The 21,358-nt window shown below is 34.6% G+C and overlaps 5 protein-coding genes and 2 long non-coding RNA genes across 12 annotated transcripts; 4 read left to right on the top strand and 3 right to left on the bottom strand.

Moving 5' to 3' along the window:
- Nucleotides 1–44: 44 nt before the first annotated feature.
- AT5G05765 lies at nt 45–439 on the bottom strand. Its single transcript, NR_142863.1, has one exon. It is a non-coding gene; the product is annotated as an other RNA (long non-coding RNA).
- Nucleotides 440–1,020: 581 nt separating this feature from the next.
- AT5G38490 (B3 domain protein (DUF313)) lies at nt 1,021–2,481 on the top strand. The gene has a single exon (NM_123210.2). It carries the CDS (start codon nt 1,191–1,193, stop codon nt 2,283–2,285), a length of 1,095 nt encoding a protein of 364 aa, NP_198665.1. The 5' UTR covers nt 1,021–1,190; the 3' UTR covers nt 2,286–2,481.
- Nucleotides 2,482–2,551: 70 nt separating this feature from the next.
- GRF3 (general regulatory factor 3) lies at nt 2,552–4,469 on the bottom strand. Of its 3 annotated transcripts, NM_001344251.1 has the most exons (6): nt 4,342–4,456; nt 4,004–4,181; nt 3,403–3,903; nt 3,202–3,324; nt 2,994–3,114; nt 2,637–2,914 (listed from the first exon to the last, which is right to left on the bottom strand). In NM_001344251.1, exons 3-6 carry the CDS (start codon nt 3,874–3,876, stop codon nt 2,868–2,870), a joined length of 765 nt encoding a protein of 254 aa, NP_001318697.1. In that variant the 5' UTR covers nt 3,877–3,903; nt 4,004–4,181; nt 4,342–4,456; the 3' UTR covers nt 2,637–2,867. The 3 variants fall into 3 exon arrangements, with proteins under 3 accessions (NP_568557.1, NP_001318697.1, NP_001332624.1); NM_123209.4 differs by lacking the exon at nt 4,004–4,181 and having other exon boundaries at nt 2,552–2,921; nt 2,998–3,114; nt 4,342–4,469; NM_001344252.1 differs by having other exon boundaries at nt 4,004–4,456.
- A 1,133-nt stretch (nt 4,470–5,602) lies between these two features.
- Nucleotides 5,603–5,831, top strand: AT5G05755. Its single transcript, NR_142862.1, has one exon. It is a non-coding gene; the product is annotated as an other RNA (long non-coding RNA).
- Nucleotides 5,832–6,407: 576 nt separating this feature from the next.
- On the bottom strand, nt 6,408–9,531 carry RAD23D (Rad23 UV excision repair protein family). Of its 2 annotated transcripts, none has more exons than NM_123208.2 (12): nt 9,368–9,531; nt 8,550–8,708; nt 8,399–8,458; nt 8,238–8,284; nt 8,073–8,126; nt 7,806–7,983; nt 7,531–7,683; nt 7,372–7,437; nt 7,238–7,285; nt 7,052–7,158; nt 6,880–6,958; nt 6,408–6,772 (listed from the first exon to the last, which is right to left on the bottom strand). In NM_123208.2, the coding sequence occupies exons 1-12, from the start codon at nt 9,431–9,433 to the stop codon at nt 6,653–6,655; spliced, it is 1,137 nt and encodes a 378-aa protein (NP_198663.1). In that variant the 5' UTR covers nt 9,434–9,531; the 3' UTR covers nt 6,408–6,652. The 2 variants fall into 2 exon arrangements, with proteins under 2 accessions (NP_198663.1, NP_001078680.1); NM_001085211.1 differs by having other exon boundaries at nt 6,442–6,772; nt 7,048–7,158; nt 9,368–9,511.
- A 3,526-nt stretch (nt 9,532–13,057) lies between these two features.
- AT5G38460 (ALG6, ALG8 glycosyltransferase family) lies at nt 13,058–16,413 on the top strand. 2 transcript variants are annotated; one of them, NM_001203505.1, is made up of 7 exons: nt 13,058–13,593; nt 13,667–13,850; nt 13,946–14,053; nt 14,425–14,586; nt 14,750–15,002; nt 15,095–15,866; nt 16,348–16,413. In NM_001203505.1, exons 1-6 carry the CDS (start codon nt 13,166–13,168, stop codon nt 15,559–15,561), a joined length of 1,602 nt encoding a protein of 533 aa, NP_001190434.1. In that variant the 5' UTR covers nt 13,058–13,165; the 3' UTR covers nt 15,562–15,866; nt 16,348–16,413. The 2 variants fall into 2 exon arrangements, with proteins under 2 accessions (NP_001190434.1, NP_198662.1); NM_123207.2 differs by lacking the exon at nt 16,348–16,413 and having other exon boundaries at nt 13,074–13,593; nt 15,095–15,999.
- Nucleotides 16,414–16,857: 444 nt separating this feature from the next.
- On the top strand, nt 16,858–20,433 carry CYP735A1 (cytochrome P450, family 735, subfamily A, polypeptide 1). 2 transcript variants are annotated; one of them, NM_123206.3, is made up of 5 exons: nt 16,858–17,199; nt 17,454–17,680; nt 17,762–18,003; nt 18,246–18,630; nt 19,731–20,433. In NM_123206.3, exons 1-5 carry the CDS (start codon nt 16,920–16,922, stop codon nt 20,151–20,153), a joined length of 1,557 nt encoding a protein of 518 aa, NP_198661.1. In that variant the 5' UTR covers nt 16,858–16,919; the 3' UTR covers nt 20,154–20,433. The 2 variants fall into 2 exon arrangements, with proteins under 2 accessions (NP_198661.1, NP_001331437.1); NM_001344250.1 differs by lacking the exon at nt 19,731–20,433 and having other exon boundaries at nt 18,246–18,782.
- The last annotated feature ends 925 nt before the right edge of the window (nt 20,434–21,358 follow it).

Below are 21,358 nucleotides of genomic sequence, written 5' to 3'. Positions count from 1 at the left end.
ACTATGACACTGTTTAATGACTGCGAATGCATGATAAGAGTGTGTGTGCAAGGCACGTGAGGAAACAGAGGGAAGCTTGTGAAATAAGCAAGTATCAGAGGCATCTATAAATATGAGGAGCGGTTACAGAGCAAGGCATGTTGATTCATTCGCTATGAGACTGTGAAGGGTGCGATTATAATCTGAGGGATGTGAGCGAAGATTCTAATTTCATTTGTTCTTGTTGATTCATTGTTCTTTGTTGTTCATTGTTACAATTGTGTGATTTGATTGTGGATAAGCAATAATATGAGAGATTGAGTATTCCAAAATGTGTATTTTACCAATTCATTGTTCTTTGTTGTTCATTCGTAGTTTACCAAATAAGAAATTACCAGAAATTTCATTTTGGAAGATTTGCAGAAATTTTGTAATTACCGAGAGATGTGGGGTGCATTAACAAATAACGAAATAACTGAGGCAATTTCGTTATTATTCGAGGGAAAAAATCGTAATTATCTATAGTTTTAGGTCCAATTCGTAATTACTAAAGGATGTGGGGCAATTTCGTAGTTACCTCAAATTGAGAAAACTATTTGAATTTTCTCCCCATATTTGGTTTTGCATCAACTATTTTTATGCAATTTTGTTGAAATGATTATGTACGTACATCCAATAAAATTCAAAAAACATAAAAATTATTCAAGGAATTGTTTTTTTTTTTTTTTTGATGATAAATGGATACTCGAAACTATTTTCGATTCAATCGACAACAATATTGGTTTTGTTTTTCTAAAGATCTGAATTTTTTTGAGACTCCACTGTTTTCTGCATTTTATTTAATTTATATCAAAGTCGGCAAGTGCCCAAAAAATATAATAATACATCAAATACAAAAAAGTGAAGCAAAGCTATTGAAATTTGAAAGGAAAGGAAACTTCCTAAAAATTCACTATCTCTCACACTTGTGAAAAAGGAAACACTTGATCACAACGGCTATAATTAGTTACTAATGACAGTAATTAAACAACTAAACTCAATGGAGAAATAGGAAAACAAAGAAACCTGAAACCCTATTGTAAAGTATATATAAGGCAAGAGAAGGTACTTCTTTTCTAATCGTCGATCAGTTTCTCGTCTCTCTATATACAAGTTTCTTGTTCCTCACGTCGTCGCTCTCAGAAACTTTCCAGTCTTTCGATTCAATCACGATGAGTAGTATTATGTATCACGATAATCATCTCACGGATTCGGGGAAGAATATGTCGTCGGGTTTAAGTTTACTGGCGTATGTGACGGTTATGGTTGCGGAGGAAGAAGAACAACGTAGTCGTCTTCTTGCAGAGAAACGAGAAGAATCCAAGTGCAAGATGAGTTTCTTCTATCTTTTCCCGAGGAAAATCAAATCGTCTTTGGCGAAGAGAAGATACACACAACAAAACCCTAATGGGGCTTCTACTTGTTCGTCATCGCTTCCCGATCTTAACCTAATCCCTACTGATTTTGAGACAGACAACCTACAAAACCCTTGTTTTGATGAACCTATGGTGTGTGATGAAGAACAACGTTTAAAGAAAGGTAAATCCAAGATTGTCTACGATGAAGATTATGATGACGAGAGTGAAAAGAAACTCTTTGATAATCTTAATGGAGCTTCTACTTCTTCTTCATCGCTCCTGAACCTTCCTTGTCTTGAACCTTCGACAGAGACAAAAGACGTACCAAACCCTAATTACCAATCTTCGTCTCCGTCTTCATGCCTAACAGGGAAGACAAACCGCAAGAGGCGTGCCGTGGAGCAGAGGAAGAGTGGTAAAGTCAAGAAAGTTAAGGTTTCTCCTTTGCCAAGGTTGTGTACAGAGATGCCTGAGTGGATTTTCCAAGTGATGAGATACATGAACGCTGATGCTGAAACCCCGAGGCTGATATTTGAGAGGACTCTGTTTAAGAGTGATGTCAACTCAAACCTTAGTCGTCTCTTAATGCCTTTCCAGAAGCTAATCAGAAACGATTTCCTGACTCCTGCGGAGTGTAGAGCTATGCAGAAAGACGAAGACAATGATGAAGAAGACGACGAGAATATTGGTGTGGGAACGGTTCTTGTGAACCAAAGATTTCAAAAGTGGGGTTTGCGTTTCAAGATATGGGCGATGGAGAAGGACTCTGGACATGGAACATTGAATTACACTTTGAATTGGGGTTGGAATGATGTCGTCAAAAGTAGCAGCTTAAAAGTCGGCGACAAGATCAGCCTTTGGACTTTCAGGTGCCGTGGAGTCCTCTGCTTTGCACTTGACACAGAGTAGCTCTTCACTTGTTCACTAGCTTATTCAGTGATTTTGAGTTTCAGTAACTTATTGGAAGTGTTAATTAACAAGATTAGGATTTTGGTGTGGTTCTCTCCTTTATTAGTAGTAACTTGTCTGTCTCCTATGTTATCTGAGATCTTTTACCATTGTTTGAAATGAAATATTTTGTTATAAATATGGTTTCTTGTTTTCTCTACTTTAGTTACCTTTTATTTCTTGTAATATATTATATCAAAGTATAATGTCATGGAAGTGATCCATTTGCAGCAAGTGTTTTCGTACATTAATTAATCAATTTGAGAAAGTTATCACACTTTTTTAGTTGATCAAATCAATAACCAAAAAAATAGAAAATAAAGACAACTACCATATCAGAAATAACCAAGTTTTGATTTCATTAGAAAGGAGAATAGGAAATATTGAGGAAGCTAAAGGAGGAATGATAAATCGCAAGTAGTTTCAAAACAAACAAACAACAATAAAACTGTGTCTCTTATAAGAATCCTGAGCTATCCCTCACTCAGATTATCACATGAAAGTTTTCTACCATTATAAAATGACTCTTCCTCTTCTTCGGGTTTACTCGGCACCATCGGGCTTTGATGCCTCCTTAATCTCATCTCCTGCTTCGTCCTATTCACCAAAAAAGAAACCATCATGTCAACAACATAACTTAGTGATCAACGTATATTGTGTTGTTAATACTTACAGTCATATCTGAAGTCCAGAGAGTGAGATTGTCTCTAAGAAGCTGCATAATCAGTGTACTGTCCTTGTATGATTCCTCACCCAATGTATCTAACTCAGCGATTGCATCATCAAACGCCTGCACAAACCCAAAATAGCTGTTTCATTCACTGAGATAATAATAACACACGAAGCAAAAAGTGAAAATCAGGTGTACTACACAAACCTGCTTTGCGAGGCTGCAAGCACGATCAGGCGAGTTGAGGATTTCATAGTAAAACACAGAGAAGTTGAGTGCAAGACCAAGCCTTATCGGGTGAGTAGGAGCTAACTCAGCAGTGGCAATGTCCTGCATTATCACAACAACAAAATCAATCATACCCACAAAAGAAAACAACATTCAAAAACGTTGTAAAGAATGACTTACGGAAGCAGACTTGTAAGCAACCAAAGTGCTTTCAGCAGCTTCTTTCCTTTCAGCACCAGCCTTAAACTCAGCAAGATACCTATGATAATCACCCTTCATCTTAAGATAAAACACTTTAGATTCAGCTGGTGAAGCAGAAGGAATAAGATGAGCTTCAAGAACATTCAAAATCCCATCACAGATTTTGCTAAGCTCGGATTCAATCTTTCCTCTGTAATCCTTGATAATAGCAACATGATCTTCGTTCCCTTTGCTCTCTTCTTTCTGCTCAATCGAAGAAATGATTCTCCACGAAGCTCTTCTCGCTCCAATCACGTTCTTGTAAGCAACAGAGAGAAGATTCCTCTCTTCAACTGAAAGTTCCTCAACATCAACAGTTTTCGCAACTTTCTCCATGAATTCAACCATTTCTTCGTAACGTTCAGCTTGTTCGGCTAATTTCGCCATGTAAACATTCTCTTCCCTTGTCGACATCTTCGATTCAACAATCTAGAGCAAATCCTACAAAATCAGAACCCAAAACATACACACATTGATACATTTCTTCACCGATTAAGAACATAGAGAAAATAGGCATAAACAAATGAGTCGAAACAATAACCTAATCATCTAGATTAAGAACACAATGAATCTTCTTCATAGGTGACGAATCTAGAGAAAATTCTTCAACGCGAATCCGAAGTAAGATCTACATACTCGTCTATGTTCTTCACGGATAACGAATCTAGAGCAAAATCGTTCAAAAGCAGAAACAAAACCGAAACCTAAATTTTAACATCCTACACACAAATCGGATTTAGATATCAAACACACTGAATCAGTGATAAGAACAGAGAATCGATGAGATCGAGATCTCCAGAAACATACAATCAAAGATCAGATCTACACGTAGAAGAAGAAACTACGAAACGAACGATGATTAGAGAGAGAGAGATTTACCTTTCTTTTTTTTCGATTGAAGAGAAGATCTGATTCGAATTTTGCAAGTGGTTTGAAAAAATGGAATAAGAAGAGACTGATGAAGATACAATGAGAAATGGAATGATAAATAAATAAAAACTGTTTTCGAGGCGTAGAGTTAAGAGATCCAATGGAAGGTTGACAAGTGTTGGATGCTGAAGATATGACTGATGCATTGAATCTGACACGTGTGTAGCCATGCTAGTGTTGAGATCTGTTATTTGAAATCTGATAAATGGGCCACTGGGCCCAACGGGTATTACAGTATTACAACTTGAGATAACTATATGATGTACAGGACGGTATTATGGGCCTTTAGATTTAAGTTAAATCTATAATTGATCTTAAACAGACTTTTTACATTGTGTATATTTAGAGCGGTGTATTCAATCTAATAATTTATGTAAAATTTATAAATTTTATGTTATTTAATTATGGATTTTAAATTTTTAAATGAAATTGAGTGTTATTAAATTAAAAATTTAAAAATCAACCTTTTTACTGTTACTGAAAATAGTTAGTGGATTTGATTCTTATTAATTTTGAAGGATTTGAAAGGATTTGAAAAGACTTCTTTAGTTAAAAATACAGAAATCTAAATCTCATAGTTTTAGATAGAATTTGAAAAGACTTTACAGTAAATCACATCAACTTACCTAAAATCATCAAAATTATATAAAAACTCACTTATATCTTACCAAAAAATATGTTCTTTAATAATTCAGTACCTATATTTGTCCTAGGAAAGCAAATTCTAGATTAGAAAAATAAATTGAATGATGTATATATCCAATTTAAACTCATACTTTAGCAAAAAAAACATCTCATGTAGCACATTAGCTAAATTTTCTTTAAAAATCAGCATTTTCAGGTTCAAATTCCCGTAGCGGAAAATCTTTTTTTTTTAAATTTAATATATATTTATTTTATATCCCGCTAAGTTTCTTTTTAAATTTTTTTTGGTTTTAAAATAAATAAATTGATCTATATATCCAATTTAAATTCATACCTTAGCAAAAACATATGCACTAGCACATTAGCTAAAATGTTTTTTTGAAAATAAGCATGTCCAGATTCAAATTCCGGCAGATGATTTTTTTTAAAAACAATCTAATATATATTTTCATTTTAACAGAAAATCTGTTGGATTTTTTTTTGATAATCAAAATTTTTGAAAAATCTTTTGGTTCTAAAAATAAATAAATTGTTGAAATTATTTAATTTAATGAAGGCTCCTATCACAACACAAACTGTCATACCTCTTGAAATCCAAGATTAGCAGAGTGGATACGGCATTGTTAAAGCACTGAACGCTATGGAGGCCTCGTCCTTATTTACACAAAACAGTTAGCGAAAAATTCCACTAAGTATTGAAAAGAATTTACCTGAAGTACAACCACACTAGAAGAAAAACTGAGAAGTCTCCTCACCACAAAACTTGTAGATCGAACGAGCTTCCGTGCCACTTTGATCATCAAATGTAGGGTTATCGAATGAGTTTTCTGACCATGGGATGTCCACGTCCAAATAATAATGGTTGGGTTTTGGTGAAGCCCAAAATTAAAGTGTTTAAAATGGATTACAAACCATATAAGCTCGCTAGTAAATGGGCAAAATTATTTAGACATAATTTGTGCAGTAATAATTAAAAGCTAGGGTTTAATTATTTAGGGTAAAATTTTAAGATTTCTCATTTCTCTCTCGATTTGAGACAATTTCAGAGACGATTATGACAGATCTCAAAGGCTCACTGGTTCCACCATTATAAGTTCTTCATGAGCAACTTATATGTCTTTATGTTTGTGTTGATGTGTTAATTGATGATGGGTTTTTGTTGATATATTAATTGATGGGTTTGTGTTAATTCAAATGTGCAATAATTGATATTGCATAGCTTGAGGCTATGAGAAAACAATGTAAGCGCCAATAATTGGATCTGAATAGCGGTTTCGTTTTAGGCCAGATCTGTTAAACCAGATTCGACATACCATTCCTAACTCGAGATGAGTCATATAGAACCAAAATATCCACTTTTAATCTTAGCTAATATTGGTGCATCTGAGACCTAAAGAGAGGAAGGATTCAAAGGCTAATAATATGATAAAAGAGGAGCATCTTCAAACCAGATAAACTATGATAGTTTTAATAGTAACATAAACACATCAACTCCCATGAACATAAACATGAAACTGTCAAATGGCATTGGAGAAGAGATTATCATATTAAAAAGAAGAAGAAAAAGAAACAGAAAGATGGTCTGAGTTTAGAGGGAGGAATGGATTTGCTCTGTTTATTGATCTTCAAACTCATGCATGTGATCTAGAAGGTAATTAGCTGCAAGTTCTTCATTCTTGTTACACGCAAAGAACACTTCCAAGACCATCGCACGATCAAACCCCATCCCTTCAAGCTAAACCAAAACAAACAACAGCAAAATCAAATTTCAATACAAGCCATATATTTTGAGGAACCAGAGCATCTAGTAAAGGTACAAATGTAAAGATCATAGGAACAAACCCGTTCAATGGCTTCACGCTCTTCAGGTGTAACGGTAACAGCTTGTGGCATTGCTGCTTCCAACTGTTCCATAACATTCCTGGTGGCATCGAATGAAATGTCAGATTACATGCTTTATTGAGAAAAAAGAATAAAATGAAAACGTAAAGGAGAATCATGATATTAAACCCACTCTTCTCCCTCGACAGGTTCGTTTATCAAGCGTAGGAAGTCAGCCTGGTGCTCTTGAATTAGTCGCACAAGCTGGGGGTTTTGTTTACCGAGCTCCTGAAGCATAGGCTGCAAAACGAAACAGTATAAGTGGGAAATCAATATCATATAACCTACCAAATAAAGAATAAGAGGTTAAAAATTTTACCTGTAGAATTTGTGGGTTTGCTTGTACCATAGCTCGCAAGGCTTGGAACTATGAAAAGGCAAAAGAATTGCAAATGACATAAGAGGAGAGAAATGAAGATTTCCGTTCTCGAATGGAAAAGAAATTGAAAATACCTGTTGACTGTTACGCAGGAAATCAAGATTACCAGCTCCAGCACCAGCATCTGCAGCGGGCATGCCCTGGATAGAGACAGATAAGAGTGGATGTCAATAAAACAAATTCACAAGGGAAAACGAGCAAATGAAATCGGTTCACCAGTTTAAAAACCCTACCTGGGGGAACAGGTTTAATGGATTTGCGTTTGGACCACCAGTTGCAGCTGCTGGAGCTGCTGCTTGTTGGGGCTGTGCTAGAGGATTGGCTGCCTGTTCCCCAGTAGCTGGGGCTTGAGCAACTGGTGGGATTTCAGCTTGAGCAGGGATACCCTGAAATGTATCAACCAAAAGTTCAAGAGCAAATGTTGCTTAAATTCTGGCAAACCGCAAATCAAAGGTAGATACAATATATCAAAGAAAAACGTAAAATCAAGAAGTGGAATGAATCATACCGAGTACAGGTATTCAACAGCTCTTTCAGGATTGTTGAACGCAGCTCTCAGAGCACGAACAACAGTGTCACGGTCCCAACTACCTCCACCCATATCAAGAATTTGCTGAACAGTGGACTCTAAAGTAGTTCCAGCAACAAGGTTTGATGCTGCTTGACCATACACATCTGTCTGAACCCTGTTTCAACCAAGAAAGTGGGCAACATTTACACAATCAATGAACAGATATTCGAAAATGAATATAGTATACTTCTGAAAAGTTCTTACGAAGCAGCAGTAGCTGGAGCTGCAGCGGTTGCAGTTCCACTTGTAGGAACTGGACTGAGAACGCAAGTAAAAAGAACAGAGAATCAGCAAACCGGCAACTACATAAGAAGCTGACAATTTCTCTTTCAAAAGGAGGTAAATCAATGCCAGAGGAAGGCAACTTACACTGAGGCAGTAGGAGCAGAAACCTGAGGTGTAGCTACTGTCTGTGGCTGTTACAGAAAATCCAAGCAATTCTATTAGACAAAACTGTTATCTAGATATACTATTTTGTTGTCACTTACAAATAGAAACCATAACCATATTACATAAGAACTTTTATTCACCTGTGTAGCACTAGGTGCTGGTGCAGATGCGGTTGATGCCCCACTTGGAGAAGCCTTGGTCTATATACAAACGTTAAAACTTGTTAGCATCCACTAACTACTAAAATCCTGTTACTAATACTAATGCGAAACTGTGGACCTAGTACATCACCTTGGACAACATGATAACAATGAAACTGTTCTCAACAACATTGTTCTCTTCCAATGTGGTCTCATCCTTTAGAACCTTTCCTTGGTGGATCAGCATCTGCTTAGCAGCAGGGTATTCTGCACCTTTAACAGTTTCTATAGCCGTTTTAACATCAGAAACCTGCGATCAACAACAATGTTAATAAGCATCTCAATCACACATATAACTTAGCCTAGAAAAAGCCAAAAATAAACTCAGATACCAAATCATACAGACATCATTAAGCTAAAGGCTATCAAGAAGATATAAGACTAGCAATGAAACAAATAAGTCACACCAAAGAAAACTTCACAAATACTATATCATTACGTATGATAATCCATAGGTGCCTCAAGGTTTAGCAAATATAATGACTAATATTGTGAATCTAAGTATGATTAGCTCTAACATAATCTTAAAGAAGCAAAATCAGATTCCAGCATGATCACTAAAGCAACGAATGTTGATGGGAAAACAAGAAGCCATAACTATATACAATTTACACAGTATATAATTAAATTCCCAACACATACAATCACTATACTTACATACTCACGAAAAACCCTAATTCGAATTCGAATCCAATCACAGAAACAGAAACACGCATCGTCACAAACAATTCCCAACCCGAAACAAGAGTACGATGCAAACGAAACCTAGAATTTTAAATCAGATACTACGAGATTCGCTAATTCACCGGAATTTTTCCCCAAGGCAAAATCGAATTACGGAACCAAATCAGACCTAATAAACAGTTAAAGAAACAGAGAAGACGATTCGAATTCAAGAAATCACTATACCTTATCTGCAGGTTTTACTTCGATCTCGAAGTTCGAACCACTGAGAGTCTTCACGAAAATCTTCATCGTTTAGGGAGAAGGAAAAAAGCTTTGAGAAAAAAAGAAAGAGAGAAGTTTAGAGAGAGAAGCAAAGTATAGAGAGAGACCGCTTTTGGGGTATTGAGTCACCCTTTATATATCAACACAGTTAATTCATAGTACATAAAAGGTTAATTAATTACATACATGCACGTCTATACAAACTTTGGTGTGTCAAGATAAATCACGTGGTGATTACTTATTCGGAGAGTTTTATTGTTTGTGAGCCGTTAGATTAAAAAAGGTGTATGGAATGTAGTGGAGATGTGTACATGGGATTGTAGACTATTCCCAAAATCAACTTAATTTACTGCTTGTATATTTGGAATTTTCTTCGGTATTATATTTTCTATAATCTTTTTGGCATGCGATTTTTACTCAAAGAGAGTAGTAATTGTTGTTAACTCACAGGTAAATCAGACTTTGGGGTTTGGAAAAAAAGTAAAAGTTATCCTTTTAGTGCAAGAAACTCTAAAACATTTTAAGGTTTTTTACACAAAATCCTCGGAATCATTTACTTTTTACAACTTTACATTTTACATCTTAACAATGCAGAATAATAATACTAAATCAAAAATTATACATATGTCAAATTTTTTGCTATTGTCAAATTTTAAAATTTTGATAAATAATTTTAAAATTTAGATAGATAATTTATCAAATCAAAGCCCTTGAGATGAGGAGTTCAACTATATCTTTAAAACTTTTAAAAACAAATATATGTGATCGTGAAAACGTTTACAATAGATGTAAAGTTGTAAAATCGACTACATTACGTATTATTTTTACTTCATAATTTTGTTTTGTATTTTTAAACGTGAAAGATAAAGTTACAAAAATAAACGACTTTGGAGTTTGTTTTGCACAAAATCTTTTCTTTTATTTACAATAATTTTATTTTACTGATTAACAAAACTTCTGTTCAAAATAACAAAAGAAATTTAAACCTTGTATCTTAAATGTCAATATGCTAATAAGTATTTAAAATAATATATATATACAAGTAATTAATTAAAATAATAAAAATGCAAAGATAAGCTTTTACTATCCAATTAATTAAGCTAGATATATATAGATATAGATATTTCTATGTTTGTATTAAGCTTATAAATATTATATTTTTGATTGATATGTATATATTTTCCTAATAATTCAATTCTATATCCAAAGTTAATTAATTAATTTAAATATAAGAAAAAGATTTATACTGGCTGGGAACTGGGAAGTCAAGTAAACATAAATTTAAGGGTACTCAAATAAGTACTTTATTTTTGTAAATTAATTATCGTGTTTAGAATTTATCATAAAATTTGGATACAAATCGAAAACACCGAAGAGTTTTTGAATAATAAGTAACATTAGAGAATAACGCTAACAATAATTCAAATTACAAACAATATTATAGTCATATTTAGAATATTATCTTAGCTATATATGTATAAATTTATAATATTACTAGAACCATAAAAATGTATAGAAGTTTCAAAATTTTGTTAATTTTTAGTTTTTTACATTGGCCATACCTAAATCGATAAGAAAGAGTATTTTATTGTGTTTATTTATTTATAGAGTATTACTAATTTATGAAAGCCTTTTGACAAAAACAAAATAACGTAAAACACGTAAATAAAAACAAGTCATTATGACCCTCCAAATGCTATATAGAAATTAAGTCATCCGTCTCTAGTTATTCTTTTCACAATAGATCAGAATTTGCTAGATATGTTCTAACTACTCAAATCTCCTATGTTGCTTCAAGATCAATTTTTAGTATTAGTGGTTAAGTATTAGATCCATATAAAAGTTCTTTAACTCCTTATCTGGTTGAAATATGTTATGCATTCAACAATGATTGTGGTGTTCTTTTAAACCACAAACAAAAGTTACAAACTTTGCATTCTTTGATTCTCTTGGTAAACGGTGTAGAACCTCTCTTGTATAAGTTATTGGTAAACACTTATTTTAAGTCTAACACCGACATGATATGATAGCTGAAGACGAATCAACATTCAACAAACCAAAAACGAAAAATGTCTCTTCTTTGCCTTCTTCTTCATCTTCTCATCTACCTTTCTGTTTATCTTCTCGACTTTTTGAACCTTCTCCTCGAGTTCATCCTCCATTTCGACCACCACCTTGATAACTTGTGCAAGTTTCTTCTGATCAACTAGACTCAATCTATTATTACTATTTACTAGCGATCAGAGCTTTTTCAGCTTTTCGTGATTCATCTACCATAGCAATTTTCATGGATGCTTTTGCTTTTTGAGCTACTTCCGCTAAAATCTTCGTCTAGTTCCCTGATTTGCTTTTAAAGAATTTTTCAAGAGATGAATCCAACAAACTCTTTATATCCCTAGAAAGAATTTTGATTTCAGCTCCAGTTTTATTGAATCGCCAAAACGAAAAATCTTTCTTGTTTGAATTAAGATAAATCAATAAGACTTGATTAACATCATTTGGGAGAAATTAACACCTCTCTCATTCAACAAATTAGCAACCTTAAGTTTAATAATAAATAAAATTTATTTCTTAGTGGGTCTCCTTGGTTGTTCATCCATAAGCCATTTATCAAGCCAAACCCTAGTAGATTTGTCCAATATTGCTTATTATGCCACTTTTCAAGAGATCTCATCAATAGAGAACACTATTCCAAGTATACAAAGGTCTACAACCACCATCACTACATAAAAAACTTTTTACAAGGAAGTAACTAGCTTCGATAAATGTACGATCCGGCCGAATTGTTTCACAAGTAAGGCTTTGTTGAAATTTCCTAATTTACATACTTCCATGCTATCAAGGAAGTTTTCCTCTTACCTTCCCAAGAAATTTCACCAAAATTATGTTATTGCTCTTGTTTTAACCAACATTTATTATATATTGATTTAAAACACGATATTATGTAGACCATAATTATCATATCAACAAATTTAAGAAAAAATATTTCCCTTAATTTTTTGGTAGAATGAGGGAGATTAGTCTCCCATATTATTAAAAAAAAATAAAAAAAAAAAATTACACACGAATATTCCGTGGGCGCGTAACAACACTATCATCCTCAAAAATAATCGAAGTAGCAAAATCAAGCCTAAGAAGAATACTATGAAACCCCAAAAGTAACAAAAAAGCATGATTCGCTAATTCATCTGCGAGACGATTAGCTTCCCTATACACATGAGTAATTCGGACAATCCAGTCATTCGAAATGAAGCTATAACACAAACGTACTAAGAAAGACAGAAGAGGATGCGAATCGCTAATCCCTGTTTTAAGAAAAAATATTTCCCTTTGAAGAATAACATTTTCTCATAGCAACCATCCTTATTATTTTCATCTCAAACCAACCATCTTTACTATTTTCATCTCAAAAATTTAATATATATTGTATTATAGTCTTTTTAAAAATATTCATATAGTCTTTTTAAAAATATTCAAAACGAGTCTATAACCTATAATGTGAAAGTTATATTTCATAGTTTTAGTGAGTCGAATGGTGTTAGTGATGTGTCTTTAGCCAAGTTGTTAACATAAAATAAAAAGTGAGTCGAATGGTGTTTTTGTATTTTTCAAGGATAAATTTATAGAAACATAAAAATACAAGGGCCTTTTATTAATATTTCCTAAACCCAAACTGAGACCGATCCCCGTAAATCGATTTTGCATCAGCTTAGCTTAGGTGAGAAAAAAACTAAACGGAGAAGACAAACAAAACAAAGGATGCCGAAGAAGAAGCCGGCGAAACATTCCGGCGAAGATGACATCACCATTCCGGTATCACCACAAACCGGATCTTCGATTGATACTTGGTGGTGGCTAACACATAAAGGAACCACAACTTCATTTCTCTGCATCTCCCTCTTCGCATTACTGATCCGATCTGCTGTAACAATGTATCCATACTCCGGCGCCGGAATTCCTCCTAAATTCGGCGATTTCGAAGCTCAGAGACATTGGATGGAGATAACCACAAATCTTCCAGTTATCGATTGGTATAGAAATGGCACTTACAACGATCTCACTTACTGGGGATTAGATTATCCTCCTTTAACTGCTTATCAAAGTTACATCCATGGAATCTTCCTCCGATTCTTCAATCCTGAATCTGTTGCTCTTCTAAGCTCTCGTGGTCACGAATCTTATCTTGGGTAAATGATCTGATTCTTCAATTGGTTGCTTGTTGTGTAATTAGGGTTTACTAATTCGAGTTTTGTTATGCAGAAAATTGTTGATGAGATGGACAGTTTTATCGTCTGATGCTTTCATATTTTTCCCAGCTGCTCTGTTTTTCGTGTTGGTGTACCATAGGAATCGAACTAGGGGTGGTAAGAGTGAAGTGGCTTGGCATATTGCTATGATTCTCTTAAACCCTTGCTTGATCCTCATTGATCACGGTCATTTTCAGGTTTGTATTGACCGTTACCTCTATTGGTGTTGTGATTATGTATCCTTTTTCTATGGTTGTAAGATGATTCTCATTAGAATTTTTATTTGTTATAGTACAATTGTATCAGCTTGGGACTTACAGTTGGTGCTATTGCTGCGGTACTATGTGAGAGCGAGGTTCTCACTTGTGTCTTGTTCAGTCTAGCCCTCAGCCATAAACAGGTGACTTTGGGATTTCATTTCTGTATTCTTATGTTTCCCTTGTAGAAAGTTGGTATACTTGTAGATGATCTGACACGTAATGGCTTTTATCAATCTCATAGACTGAAAAACTAGATGGTTTTAGTTCCCTGGAAAATATGAGTAGTTACTACCGTTATGTCAAAATGTCTAATTTGTTGAGACTGTAGTGTAGTGTTTATGGCCATACATATTTCACATCGTTGCATTTATGTAAAATGTTCTATACATACAATATTGTTAATCTTATGTGGTGCTTGATATACCCCTTTGTTTATGTATGTACCTCATTTCTGTTCTGTTCCCGTTTATAACATGCTGGTCACACTTTTTCCATTGTGTCGATGTTGCAGATGAGTGCATACTTTGCTCCTGCCTTTTTCAGCCATCTACTGGGTAAATGCCTAAGACGGAAGAGCCCTATACTTTCTGTGATTAAGCTTGGAATTGCAGTCATAGTGACATTTGTTATTTTTTGGTGGCCATATGTGCATTCTTTGGACGACTTCTTAATGGTAAATACGTATTTGATAATTTCTCGAGAAAACTAATTGTTTGTCTCTGGTAGAACTAAGAGATTGTACTCTTTGCTTCCTCCTCTGATGTAAATTGCATACACCCAATAGGTCTCATTCGTTTTCGTGCTCATTAATATGAAGTAAATGGCTGATGATGCAGGTTCTCTCCCGTCTTGCTCCATTTGAGAGGGGAATATACGAGGATTACGTGGCAAATTTCTGGTGCACTACTTCCATACTCATAAAATGGAAAAATCTGTTCACAACACAATCCCTCAAGTCTATCAGCTTAGCTGCAACTATATTGGCTTCTCTTCCTTCAATGGTTCAGCAAATCTTGTCACCAAGCAATGAAGGTTTCCTATATGGCTTGCTCAACAGTTCAATGGCTTTCTACTTGTTTTCCTTCCAAGGTATAAATATTTCACTTTGATCTTCGATCACGGTTGCCATCAATTAATATCTAACAGTCCCTTTTTTTCTTTCATTGTGTTTGAATCTGCAGTGCATGAGAAATCAATCCTGATGCCTTTTCTCTCCGCAACACTATTAGCTCTCAAACTACCTGACCATTTCAGTCATTTAACCTATTACGCTCTCTTCTCGATGTTCCCTCTTCTTTGCCGTGACAAACTCTTGATCCCTTACTTAACACTATCTTTTCTCTTCACCGTCATCTATCATTCACCCGGGAATCACCATGCGATACAGAAAACCGACGTTTCATTTTTCTCCTTTAAAAACTTCCCGGGTTATGTTTTCTTACTACGAACCCATTTCTTCATCTCCGTAGTTCTTCATGTCCTCTATCTTACCATTAAACCTCCTCAGAAGTACCCTTTCCTATTCGAAGCACTGATCATGATTCTCTGTTTCTCATACTTTATAATGTTTGCCTTTTACACCAACTATACGCAGTGGACTTTGTCAAGTCATTTCGGATCCTCTGATAAAGAAAAGAAGCAAATCTGAAGAGCAAGGTTGTTTAACTCGGTTCCATTTTTGTTTTCTCTGTCTTTTTGCCTATAGATTTAATGTAGCTTAGGGTCTTTACCGAACCAACTCCGATCATCACAGTAGAATCGAGCTAGACAGAAACGGTGGTTTAACATCAGACTTGTTGTATTTGGTCCAGGTTTTACTAAATGTTGGTCTATATTCCAATGCGTATAAATTGTTGATGACGTAGGTTTCAAAATTTGGGGTGGTTTCAAAAATTGGGGTAGAGATTTTACCTTTATGAAAGGAAACGTAAGGTTTTAATGAAATTTTGTGTTGTGCAATCATGTCCCGAATGTTACAGCGACACAGGTCATAGCTATCAGATTAATATGTTGTCCCCTTAATGAGACGGCCAGGATCGAACTTTTTATATATCAAGCACATTGTATTTAACACGACCTTTTTTTTTTGTGTTGTCTTTAGAAACAAATTCTTGAAACTTTACATCTCATAGATTAATTATGGTTAAGATTGGATCATAGGCGAATTAAAAGAGAAATCAAACACTTATACCTAAGCAGTGATTTTGAATGGTTTATGTGATCCAGCTTTGTGTGGGACTGGGACTGGGACTGGGACAAATACGAGAACAATTCTTGGTAGTTCTTACTGTTTCAGGAGACTTAATTTTATTTTCAAGTCCTTTTCTCTCTCGACCCTCTCAGTAATACGCTATATAAGTTTTAGTACATAATTATGGTCAAGATTCGATCATAATTGAGCTGAGATGTTCTCTTTTGATTCTCAGGAAATGAGTTTTTTTTTTTTTTTTTTTAATCATATTTGGTATACAACATTTTCTAAGAAAAGGCCACAAATTTTAATCTTATAAAATGTTTTAAAAATTCAGGAAGTAATACTAAATGATTGAAACATTTCTTATAATTTAAGAAGAGTTCTTAAAAATTTAGGGATACTTTATTTCTTAAACTTTTAGGAACCCTTCGTGAACATAAATGTTTTTTTTTTTGTAGTTCTGGAAACTTCCCAAAGTTGGCATTTGTGAAATGTCACAACTTGTTTCTGTAATAATAATTTGGAGTGTCTCTCTTAAAAGTATAAGAATTAAATGGAAACGTTTAGCCAAGCAAGGTAAAAAATAACGAGATTTACTAATTTAATTAGTCTCAATATCTTCCATTTCTTTAAGTGAGAATATGCAACAAAGTTATACCATAATTAGTTCTCCCAGATTTAGTACCCTACATGAATTTATATTGTATCTCGACACTATAAATACACCATTACTCTTTATCTCACCCTCTTAATATCTCTTGTTTTTCTTTTCGAATCTTTGTTGCTGGAAGAAGAAAAGAAAAAACCCAAAAATGTTGCTTACTATATTAAAATCACTCCTCGTGATATTCGTGACTACGATATTGAGAGTTTTATACGACACCATATCGTGCTACTGGCTAACACCTAGACGAATCAAGAAGATCATGGAACAGCAAGGCGTAACGGGTCCTAAACCGCGTCCGTTAACCGGAAATATCCTTGAAATCTCGGCCATGGTTTCGCAATCCGCTTCCAAGGATTGTGACTCTATTCACCATGACATCGTCGGCCGCCTTCTCCCGCATTACGTTGCTTGGTCCAAACAATACGGTATGGTCTTGAATTGTAACAAGTTTGTGTTTTCTTGGTCGTGAAGTCTATACATAGATTTCGTTATTAAGTTGGTCTGTTAATTGTAAGTGACATCTATCAATGGAGCCAGATAAAATGACGGAAATACCCTCCATGTATTTTTTGTTTTTTCTCCGTAAAACATACTGAAGAATGTTTGGCCTTTGATTAAAGGAGGGTTACATGTAATAAAATGAGTAATCCTTAGATAAATTTACGTTTTGATGAAACAGGGAAGAGGTTTATTGTGTGGAACGGGACGGATCCTCGGCTTTGCTTAACGGAAACGGAATTGATAAAGGAGTTGCTGATGAAACACAACGGTGTTAGTGGAAGATCGTGGCTACAACAACAAGGGACTAAGAATTTTATCGGTCGCGGTCTCCTAATGGCTAATGGCCAAGATTGGCACCACCAACGCCACCTTGCTGCACCGGCATTTACCGGAGAAAGACTCAAGGCACGTCAATAAACTAGCCTCATGCAAAAAACAATGCTTAGTTACTTGACGTTGAATGACTGAAGTACCCTTATGATGTAGGGATACGCAAGGCATATGGTGGAGTGCACAAGCAAGCTAGTTGAGAGGTTGAGGAAGGAAGTTGGGGAAGGAGCAAATGAGGTGGAGATAGGAGAGGAGATGCATAAACTCACGGCTGATATTATATCGAGGACAAAGTTCGGAAGCAGCTTTGAGAAAGGCAAAGAGCTTTTCAACCACCTCACTGTCCTCCAGCGCCGTTGCGCTCAAGCCACCCGCCACCTCTGCTTTCCCGGCAGCCGGTTGGTTTTCTTCCTCACCCTAGAAATCGTAATTAATCTCTATATTTTCAGTAATGGTGGCAGCAGACAGACCGCGGCTGCCACCATACAAATTCTTAAACATTAAGTTATACATAACAAAATTTAGTTTTTCTATTTATTTGTTGTGATCCTCGGTGAAGCTTTAAAACGTATATTGTTTTAGGATTAAACTTTAACTGTGGTCTAACATTGACTTAATAACAAATCTTTTGTATATGTAGGTTTCTTCCAAGCAAATACAACAGAGAGATCAAGTCTCTGAAAAAAGAAGTTGAGCGTTTGTTGATTGAGATCATACAAAGCAGGCGAGACTGCGCTGAAATGGGTAGGAGTAGCACTCACGGTGACGACCTTCTCGGGCTTCTCTTGAACGAAATGGATATTGACAAGAACAATAACAATAACAACAACAATCTTCAGTTGATAATGGATGAATGCAAGACATTCTTCTTTGCTGGCCATGAAACCACGGCTTTGCTCCTCACATGGACAACAATGCTCCTCGCCGATAATCCCACATGGCAGGAAAAAGTCCGTGAGGAGGTCAGGGAGGTCTTTGGCCGCAATGGCCTTCCCTCAGTCGATCAACTATCTAAGCTAACCTCGGTACGTACATTCACTTTTCAATACATATTATACAATAACTTCTAAAATCTAGACATAAAATTAGTCCTTCTCTTGCAAAGTCTTATCTTTTGGTGAGATTGTTAACATAGGAATTAAGTTTTACCTAAGTTTGGAACGTAAATAGCTAGCAGACGAGACATATTAGTCTACTTGCGGTTACGTCGGCTCACCATTCATGAGTTTGGTGTTGTTAAAAAATCATGAAAATACGGTTTAGTACTAATCCATCAGTGACCGTTTCAACTTTTCAACCTTAAGTTTTTGTCTGACCACGCATCAGTGACTCGAACTCCATTAACTCATAGATATAAAAAGATAATATTTGTTGTTTGCTCCAAATAATAATCATATAACTATATATTATAGTAACCTATTAATTTATTTGACTAGTAGAATTAGCTTTATGATGGATGGATGGGTGCGTGTGGGGTATTAACATTTAACACAGTATAGACAATGCCACTAGCATCGTAGTGCTTCTTCCATAACTAAGCTTATAACATAGTCATAGTCGGCACAGAAGAACCCTAATGAGTAGATATCATTTAATTTTGTCTTTATTCCTTTATCTTCAATCCTAGTTAGAACACAAATATTGTTTTTTAACAATGTGTATGTTTATTGAGCTTTAAAGATATATTCATATTGGGTTAAATCGTTACATGTTTATTATAACCGATTTACATAGAATCATACTTTCTGATTAGTTTTATAGTGATACTATTTAGATATGATTAGCATTGGTTAAGCCAGGTTTGAAATTTGATACGATATAGATATTGGTAAATAGATCTTTCAGGCATAAATAAATGGTTAAATAAGACATCTTCCATTTGTTTAGTGATTAGCACTAAGGCATGCTTTGCATAAAATATTATCTAAGAAATCTAAACATGTATTAACTAATGATTAGATCTTGACAGCTTCATTGATATTTTTTTCAAAAGGAAAAGTCAATTCCCAAACTAAAAGATGTTTGAGAAAGAGTCAAGAAGCACTTCGCATGATCACAAAGATATGATTCCAAAATGAATTAATAGAATAGTCTTCTAACTTCTTTTTCTTTGTCTTTGGAACAGTTAAGCAAAGTGATTAACGAGTCACTAAGACTTTACCCTCCAGCTACTCTTCTACCAAGGATGGCATTTGAAGATCTAAAACTAGGTGATCTAACCATTCCTAAAGGTTTATCAATATGGATACCGGTTCTTGCTATCCATCACAGTGAAGAATTATGGGGTAAAGACGCGAACCAATTCAATCCCGAACGTTTTGGAGGCAGACCATTCGCGTCTGGTCGCCATTTCATCCCATTTGCAGCCGGTCCACGGAACTGCATCGGACAACAGTTTGCGTTGATGGAAGCTAAAATAATATTAGCCACGTTAATTTCAAAGTTTAACTTCACAATATCAAAGAATTATAGGCATGCCCCAATCGTTGTGCTTACTATAAAACCTAAGTATGGAGTTCAAGTGATATTGAAGCCATTGGTTTCATGAGGATTTTCGCGGTTTAAATAGTTTGATTTGGAATGCCTTGGTAAAGCACGGCTAGAAGGAAGATTTTGAGATTGAGGGAGATTTTGAATTTCATGAGGGATACAAATCGGAATAAATGTTACTATGACATCAAATTATGTTAATTCTTTTTCCTCAAAAAGACATTTTCTATTGTTTTGTGTAAAGTGTGACGAGAACAAACTCAAAAACCCGCATGATTGGTTTATGTAACATGTTTTAAAATATAGTATTTGAAACATAAACTTGTGTAGTAAATGAATTTAATATGATCTATGGTAGTAGAAGAAATATGTTTATGGATGACATATATCTTTGAATTGTTATTCTTAAACTTCTTTTATACACATACTTTTAAAACTCCAAAAAAACTATTGATATGCCAAAAATATAGTAGATATGTTATTCGAAGTAAGAAGGCTGAGAAGGAGATTTCGAATAAATGTATTATATAATTACCACATCTTCCAAATGATTGTGTTTTCTTTAGGCCAAATTAAAGCTTTTGTTTTAGTTTATTCAAAAAAGACTAGTTGTACATATATAAATAAATCTTCTTAGTTCTAATTTAAAGACACAAAGATATGAAAAGTTGTGACTGTTGTCTATGTGTAAGGTCATATTATGTGCTTTGAGACTGCAACTGGTATAAATCAATAACTCTCTGGCATAAGGCCAAAAGCATATGTCCATCGATCACCTTTATTGGCTTAGAAAGTGAGTTGAAATTCAATAATAATAAGTCATAATGTAATATTAAGATGGGTTCAATCTAGATAAGCCTTAAAATAATAAACAAACATAAAACATGAAATTTAATAATCAAAGAAACAAAAAGAATGATTAGTGATGGGGGAAAAGGAGTTCATATTTAATTTTTCTTGGTTAAGTTTGGTGGCAGCCTTTGCACTTACAATGACTAAGGTTGATTCTTGCTTCTTTATATCTTATAATATTTTTTGATATGTGGTCAGTAACCTTTGAAATTGATCAGAAATAAATAAAACTGGTAACTTATGATAGGTATATCTTTTAATTATTAGGTCTTAGTCGGATTAAATGGAAAAGAAAAAAAAACATTTGTGTTATGTGGCATATGTATAAAAATACCACATTGCAGAAAGTTAAAAAAAGTTTTAAAAGAAAATCCTTCACGATTTTTTTTTTTTGATAAATTTAAAAGAAAC

The sequence above is a fragment of the Arabidopsis thaliana genome, chromosome 5 (assembly GCF_000001735.4).
Source record: "Arabidopsis thaliana chromosome 5, partial sequence".
Taxonomy (NCBI): Eukaryota; Viridiplantae; Streptophyta; class Magnoliopsida; order Brassicales; family Brassicaceae; genus Arabidopsis; species Arabidopsis thaliana.
This window is presented reverse-complemented; position numbering and strand designations above follow the sequence as displayed.

Coding starts and splice junctions, on each gene's coding strand:
- CYP735A1 (NM_123206.3), top strand. CDS start 16,920: ATGTTGCTTACTATATTAAAATCACTCCTCGTGATATTCGTGACTACG. Junction 17,681..17,761: donor TTACCGGAGAAAGACTCAAG/GCACGTCAATAA, acceptor CTTATGATGTAG/GGATACGCAAGGCATATGGT. Junction 18,004..18,245: donor CTCTGCTTTCCCGGCAGCCG/GTTGGTTTTCTT, acceptor TTGTATATGTAG/GTTTCTTCCAAGCAAATACA.
- RAD23D (NM_123208.2), bottom strand. CDS start 9,433: ATGAAGATTTTCGTGAAGACTCTCAGTGGTTCGAACTTCGAGATCGAA. Junction 7,984..8,072: donor GCTCCAGCTACTGCTGCTTC/GTAAGAACTTTT, acceptor TGGTTGAAACAG/GGTTCAGACAGATGTGTATG. Junction 7,438..7,530: donor CATTAAACCTGTTCCCCCAG/GTAGGGTTTTTA, acceptor GTCTCTATCCAG/GGCATGCCCGCTGCAGATGC.
- GRF3 (NM_123209.4), bottom strand. CDS start 3,876: ATGTCGACAAGGGAAGAGAATGTTTACATGGCGAAATTAGCCGAACAA. Junction 3,325..3,402: donor TTGCTTACAAGTCTGCTTCC/GTAAGTCATTCT, acceptor GTGATAATGCAG/GACATTGCCACTGCTGAGTT. Junction 3,115..3,201: donor CTTGCAGCCTCGCAAAGCAG/GTTTGTGTAGTA, acceptor GGGTTTGTGCAG/GCGTTTGATGATGCAATCGC.
- AT5G38490 (NM_123210.2), top strand. CDS start 1,191: ATGAGTAGTATTATGTATCACGATAATCATCTCACGGATTCGGGGAAG.
- AT5G38460 (NM_001203505.1), top strand. CDS start 13,166: ATGCCGAAGAAGAAGCCGGCGAAACATTCCGGCGAAGATGACATCACC. Junction 14,054..14,424: donor TAGCCCTCAGCCATAAACAG/GTGACTTTGGGA, acceptor TCGATGTTGCAG/ATGAGTGCATACTTTGCTCC. Junction 14,587..14,749: donor CTTTGGACGACTTCTTAATG/GTAAATACGTAT, acceptor CTGATGATGCAG/GTTCTCTCCCGTCTTGCTCC.